The sequence below is a fragment of the Gorilla gorilla genome, chromosome 10 (genome assembly GCF_029281585.2).
Source record: "Gorilla gorilla gorilla isolate KB3781 chromosome 10, NHGRI_mGorGor1-v2.1_pri, whole genome shotgun sequence".
NCBI classification, from domain to species: Eukaryota; Metazoa; Chordata; class Mammalia; order Primates; family Hominidae; genus Gorilla; species Gorilla gorilla.
This window is the reverse complement of record NC_073234.2, coordinates 70,548,765-70,561,228: the sequence shown is the minus strand read 5'-3', so window position 1 is coordinate 70,561,228 and position 12,464 is coordinate 70,548,765. Positions and strand designations below refer to the sequence as shown.

Here is a 12,464-nt window from a genome sequence, read left to right as displayed (position 1 = left end):
GTCAGATATATTTTCATACTACTTTACTCAGAAATAGTTACTCAATTTCTTTGTGCCTCTTCAGGCTTCGAGTTTCTAAAAAATAAATAAGACTAATTTCTCAATGATTTCCTGAGGATATATTGTATCTGTGAAGTTTTCTGCAAATACGCAGTTTGCTTAACTAAATTCTGCATTTATGAGAACTCATAAAGCAAAAAACTGATGTCTCCTCCCATCCTCTGACTCACTGCTCTGCTGCATTAACCTTTCTAGTCCTCCAGCATGCCAAGTTGAGGGCCTTTTCTGAACCGTTATTCCCTCTCAGTCCTCCAGCACGCCAAGTTGAGGGTCTTTTCTGAACCGTTGTTCCTCTCTCAGCTCTTTGCCTGGCCCATTCCTTCACAACATCCAACTCTCTACTCAATGCCATTCTTCAGAGAATGGCTATACATCCCAACACTCTTGCTCGGGCTTTACTCTCTACAGCACTTATGACCTGAAATTATATTAGTTACTTGTCTGTATCCCCAGCTCCATGGAAACAAACTCTTATACCAATATCTGCAATACAGTAACTCAATAAATATATCTGTGCTATTTACATAAACAAATTATCTTAATAAAGGGTAATGAAAATTGCATGTACACATGCATGGAAAGCAGAGATTCCAAAGCTTGGCAATGAAAGTAAAAACTTATTTCCCTACCGAGGCCATGTGAATATAATTTATTAAAAGAGGACACCTTTCTGGATGAATTACTTAAGCAAGGTACCTACCCATTCCTATTCCTCTATGCTGCCTCTAATGGGACTTCTGGTCTATAGAAAATGAGGAAGATGTATAGGGTTCACTCAATATCCTGAGATAAAACTACAAATACATTTTCCCATAGAAACAATATCACAAATAGCAGTCAGAAAACTACCCACTAGTAACAGAAAAATGCTGGCCTGAAAAAAATATATAGCTCCAAATGAGAATTTATCCATTGGAACATAGGCTGTGGTGCAGAAGCTGCTTATTTTTCTAAACGGCAATTGACAGATCCATCAGTATACCGCAGAAGCTGCTCCCATTCCCTATGCAGAACATACTTGCTGAGGGGAGACCTAGACTAAAGTCAAAGAGGTGGACCATAACCACTTATGGTGATTTACCCACTCATTTATCCAACAAAGTCAGATGTTACAGTGGTGGCAAAGGACAAGCAGGCAAAACCCATCATCATAAGCATGTTTTACTACACTGTTAGGTGACATTATATTTTGTTCTACTTACAGCCGATTCAAAAAACCTTAAAGCATTTCACTATGCTTTATATAAATTATAAATGCTAAATGAGTGGTATAGCAATAAGCTACCTTTAGAAATTGCTGGGGAAATCACGGTCTGTGATGAGGTGGGACACTATGGGGCAGGGCAGAGTGATGATGGAATGGATTTGGATTGAACTACCATCAAGAGTCTACGGCCATACCACCCTGAACGTGCCTGCTTTTGTCTGAAATACCATGGGAAAAAAAAAAGGATTGGGTCTTAAATGTCTCCGAGTTCTGCAGGCTTTCTCATATACTTTTTCCACTTCTATAACATCAACTGTACTTATATACTGATGAATCAGAAAAAAATGAAGCTTAGGTGAAGGGCAGGGAAGTGTAACCTGATATCAAAGGAACACCTGGCCTCATTGTGAGAAGGGGGTCATAAACAGGCCAACTCCCCTGTTCATACTAGTAACTGCAAATTCAGCTCCTGCTTTGTTCTTCCTAACTAACCCCTGGATTACTATTCTTCCAGCCAGCCAACATACAGTACTTTTACTCTGCAAAGCCTGGGACAGGTACTGACTTTAACTTCCCCCTATTCTAAGTGACAGTCCATTTCTTTTTCAGGCACCAGTACATTATCTTTGGGCATTAGTTCAACCCAACCTCCTCTCCATTGGCAGTGTCTTCACTCTCCCTTTTATCTCTGGGGAATCCTGCATTTATACCTACTCCAAACTCCACCTAGGTTTCCTATTAAAATAATCCCTTTCAAAGATTCCCAACACGCAGCTTTTTAAAGTCAATTCCAACAGAAAGATTTACTTAGGACAGTCACACTTCAGTCACACTTCGGGAGGCACAGAATCACCTGGGGGAGCTAGTTAAAATACAACTGGCCCCACCCCCACAGTTTCTGATTCGTTAAGTCTGGACTGAAGCCCCGTAATTTGCATAATTTGTAAGTTCTCAGGTGATGCTGAAGCTCCAGGTCCTGGGCAACGCTTTGAGAACAGCTGATTTTGGAATATTTACATTTTACAAGTCATCACAACCTAAAACAGCTGTTGCTCCATCCCAGTGGTAGCTCTTAATCCCTACTTTTTAGTAAGACGTCTGTGATTCTTAAGTACCGGTAGGGAAGAAGAAATAAGCTGGAGTTTGGGATCATTAAAATTTTGAAGTGTGGGGGTAACGCTGGAAAGACGTCAAGGCTAATTAGGAAGAACAGGAGACGGAGAAAAAAAAGAAGTCTTACACATTTTAGCATTCATAAGAAATTTCTCCAACACATCTTACTTTGATGTGTCTTAGATAAAGCAGTATCACCATGAAAACTGCCTATTCTTCCCAGAGCACTCTCCCAACAGCACTGCCCAGCGCTCCGCAAAACTCGGCCAATCGGTGTCAAAACAGTCCTGCCAACCCGACAGGAGGAGGCGGTGGGCAGCGTGCTCCACAGCAACACCTAAAAAGGGCTGGGTTTGGAGAAAAGCTGAACTCAGATTTGAACTGTAAGTAAAATTCCCACCTGCTCCCCAAGTCCGCGCACTTAAGGAAAATAAATCACACCCTGAAAACACTAGCACAGGTTGCAAAAACTGCTTCTTGCGGACCAAGTGGGCAGAACAAACTGCACTGGAGAAGGAAGACGACACGAAAAGGTGCAAAGGTGGCCAACAGGTGCGCGAGCTGTTCGGCAAAGATCCTGGGAGCCCTGCTCCACTGGACCGGGGGGCAGCGGGGTCGGAGAGCGGGACCAGCCGTGAGGCGTCAGCCCCAGCCCGGTGGGGGTGAGGACGAGGGGCGCCGGGGAGGGGGAGCCCGGCCAGCCGGCAGGGGCGCCCCTTCGGCGGAAGAGGGTCGCCGAAGGCCCTCTCCTCACCTGGTTGAGCTCGTTCTCGGCTGCAATCCGCAACTTCGGGTCGATGGTGCCCTTCAGCGCCTGGATGATCCGGTTGAGGTCCATCTCCCCGGGTGGGGGCTCCGCGGCCCCCGGAACAGTAGGCCGGACTGCAGCTTTAGTTTTCTTTTGACCCTCTCAGCCTCCTCTTCCGCGACCCCTGGATTACCTCACACCCCACCCCCCGCCACCGTCGCCACCTGCGGCCACTTGCTGCGCCACTCTGACTCCGCGCCCCCTGTCCTCCCTTTTTCCCCCCCACAACTCGCTCTCCATTCACCCTTTTACGACAGCCGGTGGGAGGCGGGAGAAGGAAGAAGAGGAAGCAGAGCTTCCTTTACGGCGGCCTCTTCCCCCGGGCGTGATGCTATGACCGCCTCCCGTTGGCGGCCGCCATGCTGCTCTACGGAAAACGGCCTAGGCTTCTTTTCCGGAAAGGAAGCCGCGCTCCCGAACTCAGGCAGGCGGCCGCCATGCTTCCGTACGGTAAACAGCCTCCCGCCTCTTCCCAGGTGAGGAAACTTGAGCTGGCCGGGAGTCTGCTTACAGCTGCTTCCAAATTAAGCATATCTGGATGGTGTGACACTTTTTGTTAGTCCGAGAACTGTATGGGCATCGCAACTGGGCCTGTTCCAAGATAGACTTGTTGGGACCTTCAAATCATGTACCTTACAGGAGGACAGGGTTCCTCCGTGTGTGGGAGTCATCGTTCATTCATTCATTCGCTTTCACTGAACATTTGTTAAACATATATTTTTGAACCAGAGTACTAGGATTTTTAGGTACCACATTATAACAAGATGAATTCCATGCAAGTTAATGTGAAGGAATTCACAACCTGATAGATGAGACAAATATAAACAAAAAAATATTTACAGTGTAGAAATGATAGGGGAGTGCTGGGAAGGGAAGAGCGTGGTCCCTTTAAATGACAGGGATGGGCGAAGTGAAGTGCTGGGTAGAGGAGTGTGTGGTCCCTTGCTAGGGCTCCACGCCCACCGACCTGGGTGAGGACTGACACTCCTGCCTTCCAGCCCAAATGTTGCATTTCCCAAGACCACCCTGGCCTGCCACTCCCCCATACTGTGCCTATGAAAACCCCAGACCCTAGCAGGCAGGCACACAGGCAGTCAGACGTCCAGAGGAGCATAGGGGTGGAAGAAGAGGAGCTCGCTGGCACATCCGCAGGCCATTCACGGGCAGAACGATGCGGAGGTTGGCCTGGGCAGTCGGAAAAGAGCCCGGGCCGCCAAGCGGCCTAACTCCAGGGGAAAACCATTTCCCTTCTGGGTCCCTCATCTGCTGAGGGCTACTTCCACTCAATAAAACTTTGCACTCATTCTCCAAGCCCACGTGTGATCCAATTCTTCTGGTACACCAAGGCAAGAACCCAGGATACAGAAAGCTCGCTGTCTTTGCGACAAGGTAGAGGGTCTAATTGAGCTGGTTAACACAAGCCCCCTAAAGGCAAACTGAAAGAGCATCCTGTAACACACACCCACTGGGGCTTCAGGAGCTGTGAACATTCACCCCCAGACTCTGTCAAGGGGTCGGAGCCCCACAGCCTGCCGGTCTGTATGCTTCTCTAGAGGTCTGAGCAGCGGGGCACTGAAGAAGCGAGCCACACCCCCAATGCACGCCCTGTGAGGGGGACAAGGGAACCTCTCCCATTTCAGAAAGACAAAGGTCACAGAAACTGAAAACTACATCCCTGAGAGTTTTATGAAAAATTTTCAGACCTTCTCAAAAATGTAGTGAAAGGTAAGGAGAAAAGTTATACTGTTTCTATCCACTGTGGCCATATCTGGCGCCACAATTTCAATGGCATGAAAATATCAAGGAGCTGGTTCTTCCTGAGGTTAACCCAGAAGAGAGGGTTCTAATTACATTTAATAAAGATGATGATGTGGGCAAAACACAGCTGAGGGGCTGTGATCTTTTCAGGAGCAGATAATTAAGATAGATTGGGTCAATTAACTGAGTTCAATTGAGAGAGTAGAAAACATGCGGCTGAAAACTTGGTGGCTTGAAAGCTTCCCCCTCAGTTGGATGCAAAAGTGCTTCACAGTGAATTTAACATGTCTAATTGCTTCCAGTATTGCCCCTCTTTAATCCATTATTCACACTGTCATCAGAAGAAAGTTTCTGAAAAGTTAATATTACTATGTCTCTTCCTTGATTTCTCATCAATTTCAAGATAAAATATAAACTTCTTAGCACTCCAGAGTCTTATGAACACTATTTCACTAAACCACTCTCTTGGACATCATGATTGTCTAAAACTTTTTTTATCTCTGAAAATATTAACTCCAATATCCTCTTTTATAATTAGAACCAATTCTTTCATTTCTCTCTTCCTCAAAAATTCTAAGCTTGTTTTCCAATTCAATCACTGCTTCAGTTCTTAGTCTATCCATTACTCACTACACATCATTCTGTGCTATTAAACCCCCAATTCAGCTTCTTAACTCTAGCCTTGACCCACTGTGCAAACTGACATCAGATGTATTCTTTAATCAGATGCAACCATCCTATTCATATTCCTTGCCTTTAATCAGCAACATCTTCCATTCCCTCAGTGGCGTTTCAACTCTCAGGACTCTTCTCAAGCTCCCTACGCCTTCTCACCAAACCCTGCAAAGATGAGCAAAACCCTCAGGCTCAACTCAACAACAAATTCATCTCTGCTTATCCCTCTTCATCTCCTCTGCAGTCTGAACCCCATTCTCTCCCATCTCCTCCAGGACCCTGTTCCATAAATCTCTCCTCTCTTAAATACATTTTTTCATTAAAATAAATTTTAGTCATTATAATGTGCTCATTGTTGACAATGTGTAAGTTTTTTTCATACTTTTTCAGCCTCTTTTCCTCCACTGATTCAACCTCAGCCTAAAAACATTTCCCCCAGCAAAAAAATAATCTTCAGTAATGCCAATTATTGCTCATTCTTTTCCACTTCATTCCAAAGAATGGTTTTCATTCACTGTGTCAGCTTACTTCCCATTCATGCTTCAACCACCTATCCCCAGGCTTCTCCCCCTCATTTCCCACTAAAACTGCCAAGCAAAGATGAACACCGACCTCTTTAGGGGCATACCAACTGCAAGAGACATTTTTAGTTCTCATCTTAAATTTTCTCTCTCTCTCTCGCGTGTGTGTGTGTGTGTGTGTGTGTGTATGTATATAGAGAGAGAGAGAGTGAGAGATTGGGGGAGGGCATCTCACTTCCATTGCCTAGGTTGTAGTGCAGAGGCATGATCACTGCTCACTGCAGCCTCGACCTCCTGGGCTCAGGTAATTCTCCCACTTCAGCCTCCCGAGTGTGCCCGGGACTACAGGCACATGCCACCACGCCCAGCTTTACTTTTAGTAGAGACAGGGTTTTACCACATTGCTCAGGCTGGTCTCAAACTGCTAGGCACAAGCAATCTGGCAGCCCCAGCCTCCCAAATTAGGATTACAGGTGTGAGCCACCACACTCAGCCTCTAATATCTGGTATCATATTTCGTACTATTTTTAAATTATCTCTTTTCTTGTTTTCTCTTACAGAATACATTCCTAACCCTTTGATTACTCAATCGCCCAACTCTTCGACACTTCTCAGGACTCTGTCCTCAGCCATCTTCTCTTTCTCGTCCACCCATTTTTCAGTAATTTCATCCACTTACATAACTTTAACCATCAACTAAACAAAGATAGCTTACAAAACTAGTTGTAAGATCTCTTCCCTTAAACTAAATATATCCAAATGCCTATACATTTCTACCAATATCTATCCCTCAAATCACTTAAGGCACATGTCTAAAACTGAACTCAGATAGCACTGAAGATGATAGTTTGGAGAAGGGAGAGACTTAAGGTAGTTATTCCAATAACATAAAAGGAGAGATCAAAAACGGTGACACCACCAAACGCTGGTGAGGATGTACAGAAACTGGATCACTTATATGTTGGTGGTAACATGTACAGTGATACAGCCTTTCTGAAAACAATTGGGCAGTTTCTTTAAAAAACTGAATATGCAACTACCATATGACACAGCAATTGCACTCCAGAGCATTGGTCCTAGACAAATGAAGATTTGTGCTCATAAAAAAAACCTTGTGAGTGTATATGTAGCTTTATTCATCATAACCCAAATCTGGAAACAATCCAGATATCCTTCAGTGGGTGAATGGTTAAATAAACATGGTACATCTATACCATGGGATACTACTGAGCAACAAAAAAAAAGATACATGTAGCAACCTTGATGAATCTTCTGAGAATTACGCTGAGGGAAAGAAGCCAATCCCAAAGGTTGCATCTTGTCAAATGCCATTTATATAACATTCTTAAAATTTAAAAAATATAGAAGGATCCATGGTTGCTAAGGGTTAAAGTGGAGGTGGTGGCAAGGGGGAAGTGGGTGTGACTGTAGAAGGGCAATATGAGGAATTCTGATGATGGAAATGTTCGTTTCTTGACTGTATCAATGTCCATATCCCAGTTGTGATGTTGTACTATAGTTTTACAAGATGTTACTGTTGAAGGAAACTGGAAAAATCGTACATAGGATCTATCTGTATCATTTCTTACAACTTCATGTGAATCTACAATTATATCAAAATAAAAATTTTACCCAAAGTATGTAATTAAAAAGAGCTGATGTTCCCATGAAAACTTTGTATGCTTTGGACAGACTCACTGAAGACAAGTTACTAAAATACAATGCTATCAAATTAGGGGTGGCCAAGAAAACAGGAAAGATCAGAAAAAGCCATGAGCTCTCGGATTCTGCTCTCAGATGTCTTGGCAAGCGTTTTAAAATGATTTTCCCTAAACTATAATTTATGTTCAACTTACATATGACTCATTGTTTGAATCTTTTTTTTTCACTTTGCATAATGAGAGGCTTTCTATATTTATTGATGCCCTCAGCTCGTTTCAGGTAGAATTTGAACCAGTGATATTGTCTTGTATTTTCATGGTTTGAAATATGCCTCCCCTCTCTGTGCCTGTTTCCTCATCTGCTTCCAAAAGCTGTTGTAGGGACTAGATGAGATAAGCCCATGGGACATGTGCAATAAATACATCATTGTAGTCTATTTAAGAGAAGAGAGGCCTTATTCAAAATTGCTGAATCAGACATCATCTCACACTATGCCTGGTACACAATAAACAATCCGTCAGCACTGGCTGAATGAGTAAGTGAATGCATGTGAGAGAGAAGGGGTCCAAAACAGGATATCCACAGTAGGCATGAAGGCCAAAAGATATAAGCCATTTCACAGGAAGAATCAACAGTAATTCGTGATGGGTTAGGTATACAAAGTAACTAAGGTAAGTCAAGAATGATTTTAAAGTTTCAAGCTTTGATGACCTATGGAAGTCATTAACCAGGGAAAACATAACTAGATTTTGGAGGAAAGATGAGTTAGCCTTTGGATGTGTTGAACTAGAAGTGCTTATAGTTTACATGCCTAGAGATTTCCAGTGAATAACTCATCAATGAGCTGAGTGAGGAGGCAGGAAGCTATGGCCAGTGGAAGAGGAAGAAATAAAGGGATGGAGTTAAGAGAGCTGTAAGCCTTATGTGCACATAGGGCAGTTGACATCATAGAAGTGGATGGCATTACCCTAGAAATACAGCATACAGAATAACTGGCATGATTACAGCTCAAATTACAGAAAGTAATTTTTACTCCAAGCACTGACACTGTGGACTTTTTTGAGATTTAACATTTTAGTCATCTAAATGGAATATCACACAGCTGTCCTCCCCATCTGTTGGCAGCAGCTCATCTGTTGGTGTATGTTAGTAAGCTTGAATCTAATCCATACAGTAAAGAGAAAATGAGAGTTAAAAACCAACACTTAAAAATCCTATCTGTAAGTCTAATAATGCATCTCTTAAATACTATAAAGTTTATCATTAAAGACCTCTGCTCCAAGTGTGTAAACTGAGCAGCAGGGTGAGTGGCTCACAACTGTAATCCCAGCACTCTGGGAGGCCGAGGCAGGTGGATCACTTGAGGTCAGGGGTTCAAGACCAGCCTAGTCAACATGGTGAAACCCCGTCTGTACTAAAAATACAAAAACTTAGCCAGGTATGGTGGCACATGCCTGTAATCCCAGCTACTTGGGAGGCTGAGGCAGGAGAACCACTTGAACCCAAAAGGCAGAGGTTGCGGTGAGCTGAGATCATGCCACTGTACTCCAGCCTGAGTGACAGAGTGAGACTCTGTCTCAAAAAAAAAAAAAAAGTCTATACTGGCAGAGCTCTATATGACAAGCACTTGAAATATATCCCCTCGTATGCCCAAGGGATTGGTTCCAGGACATCCATGTATACCCAAAGCCATGTATACTCAAGTCCTCCAGTCAGCCCTGCAGAACCCCAGGATACAAAAAGTCAGCCCTCCTTTATATTCGGATTCCATATCCTGCAAAAATTGTATTTTCTATTGGCGTTTGGTTGAAATTACATGTAAGTGGACCTGCGCAGTTCAAATCCATGTTGTTCAAGAGTCAACTGTATATGTGAGAATATATATATATATATATATACATATATATATAAATTTAGAGAGAGGAATTTATGTATATAATATATGGAGAATATAAAATACATAGGAATTGTTAAGAGGAATTTCTTAAAAAACAAAAAATCAGTGATACATAAGCTAAAGTAATAGGAGTTAGAGCAGTGTTACAAAGTTTCTAAACAGGAGCCAGCAACTTTCTTCTCCAGAGGCTACAATGATAGCAGTGATGGGAAAGGATGCAAGGTGCAAATAGTAGTACTAAATAGGACAGAAGAAAAAATATTTACTTTCAAATAAATTTGTCTTCAAGATGTTGTTTCTTCACCTCCTCAGGCTTTCCACCTTTCACATTGAAAAAGAGGCCATCCCCTTCCTCAGCTTCAGGACCTCTGAGAAACTATGACTTAAGACAACCTCAACTGAATGGTTCATATAGTTCACAAAGTGTCTAGTTTGCCATAGTGCACCAAAAGCATATGAATGAGACAGCAGTGGAAAATATGTTAACAGCTGCAGCACTAGAGAGCTAAAGTAGATACTGCAGAGAATGTTGCACTGTATTTGGACTTGAGAGAGCTAGCTCTAGCTCAGCACTTTTGATAATGGCCTTAGAAAGTCCATCTCCAAGAGTTTCCATTTTCTTATCCCCTAAAACAATATCTACCTCACCAGGGCACCTGTAAGGAAAAAATAAGTTTACATATATGGGCCAGGCCTGGTGGCTCACGCTTATGATCCCAGCAATTTGCGAGGCTGAAGCTGGTAGATTGCCTGAGCCCAGGAATACGAGACCAGCCTGGGCAACATGGTGAAACCTCGTCTCTAAAAAACCCCCAAACAGCTGGGTGTGGTAGCTCATGCCTGTAACCCTAGCTCTTTGGGAGGCTGAGGCAGATGGATCACTTGAGGTCAGGAGTTCAAGACCAGCCTGGCCAACATGGTGAAACCCCATCACTACTAAAAATACAAAAACTTAGCCGGGCATGGTGGTGCATGCCTGTAATCCCAGCTACTTGAGAGGCTGAGGGAGAATTGCACAAACCCAGGAGGAAGAGGTTGCAGTGAGCCGAGATCATACCACTGCACTCCAGCCTGGGTGACAGAGCAAGACTCTGTCTCAAAAAAACGAAAACAAAAAACTTCCCAAAAATTAACTAGGTGTGGTGGTGTGTACCTGAAATCCTAGCCACACAGGAGGCTGAGGCAGGAGGATCACTTGAGCCCAGGAGGTCAAGGCTGCAGTGAGCCATGATCACACCACTGCACTCCAGCCTGGGGGGACAGACTGAGACCCTATCTCAAAAAACAAACAACAAAAAAGTTACATATATGGCAGTAAAGTATTAAGTGAAATGCAAAAATTAGTGTATTGTGGATAATACTTAGGCTTTTAAGTACTTAGGCTTTTTTTTAAAAGTATTATCCCAGACTTGATAATTAAAACAAACCCTCAAACTATCCAAAGAAAGACAGGCAGGGTAGGTTCCCCTATAGCAACCTACCATTTTATCTCTTAGTTTAAAATTTTTAACAAAAAAGTGATATATACCTTTTAAGTTCTAAAGTTCAGAATGAAAAGCAAGTCTTCCTCCCCCAACAAGCCCCAAACCCTTTCCTTAAAGCTAACACCTTCAAATTTCTTGTACATCCTAGCAGAAAAAAGTTCAAGCAATCAGATACATGCTTTTAAGATTTTTCACACAAATGAGATGTTATCGATTCTGTTCTACTATTTGTAGGGCAAATTCCTAGTAGCGGAATTTCTGGGTCAAAAGTTGTGTGTGTGTGTGTGTGTGTGTGTGTTTTACCTTAACAGTCATTACCAATTTACTCTCCAAAAATATACTAATTTTATTCCAAACTACAGCATGAATGCCCATTTCCCCACATGCTTGCCAAAGTATGTGCCTTAAAACCTTACATACGCTTACCGAAAATGTTTTCATGTATTAACTGCCTCTTCACATCCATTGCCCTTTTTTATTTATTGATTTCCTCCCACTGCAGGTGGCCATTTTGTCTTTTGATGCTGATATTTTCCTCCAATCAAAAGTCTTGTGGGAATAAATTATGTGTGTTTAATTTATCCTTAGGGTTTCTGGGTTTTGTGTCCCACTTAGAATGCTCTTCCATACCCCTACATTGGTGTTCCCTACCCTGACAAAAAATAATGCTATCATGAAGCCCCAAATGAGTAAGCCCTACCTTTTACATTCAAGCTTCCAGTCATCTTTTTGGTGACCCATTCTTTTTTTTTTTCCTGTTTTTTCCCCTTCATTTTAATCAACACTTTACAAAGTACAAAATATACTGCCTTTTTTGGGAAACATTAGGTACTTTTTTCTCTCCATCATACAGTTACATGAATCTCGAGGGCTTTCTGTTTCTTCAATAAGAACATAAGCATGAAGGCCCCAGGAGGTTGGGATAGGATGGTCAGTTCTCCCCTTCACCTAGACCTCAGGACCCATGAAGCATCATTGCTATGGATGGTGACCTGTGCATGCCAAGTGAGGGCCAGAGGGGGCCGTGAGCAGGCAGGAAGTCCTCTGTATCCCCCTAAGATGGGGCTCTGGACCAGGCTCCTCAGAGCTCCACCATGCACCCACCATCCACTCATCCCCATCTCTCAAGATAAATTATTTTGGCATACAGCAAGATGAAGTCTTGGAATTGTTTTGCTGTTAGCACCCTAATGTTTTGGAGCCAACTCTGCTCAACTCTTCCTGGACCATCTTCTGAATGTAGGTAAACTGAGGCAGTGGACAAGAAAATGCACTGAGC

The 12,464-nt window shown here is 43.1% G+C and overlaps 1 protein-coding gene across 1 annotated transcript in view; it reads right to left on the bottom strand.

The window, feature by feature from the left end:
• The window catches only part of IPO8 (importin 8), a 67,497-nt gene extending 63,843 nt beyond the window's left edge, over positions 1 to 3,654 (bottom strand). The window contains exon 1 of the mRNA XM_004052914.4: positions 3,135 to 3,654. Within this exon, the coding sequence (XP_004052962.1) occupies positions 3,135 to 3,218 (84 nt within the window). The 5' untranslated portion in view covers positions 3,219 to 3,654. The remainder of the gene's footprint in view (positions 1 to 3,134) is intronic.
• Between the last annotated feature and the right edge of the window lie 8,810 nt (positions 3,655 to 12,464).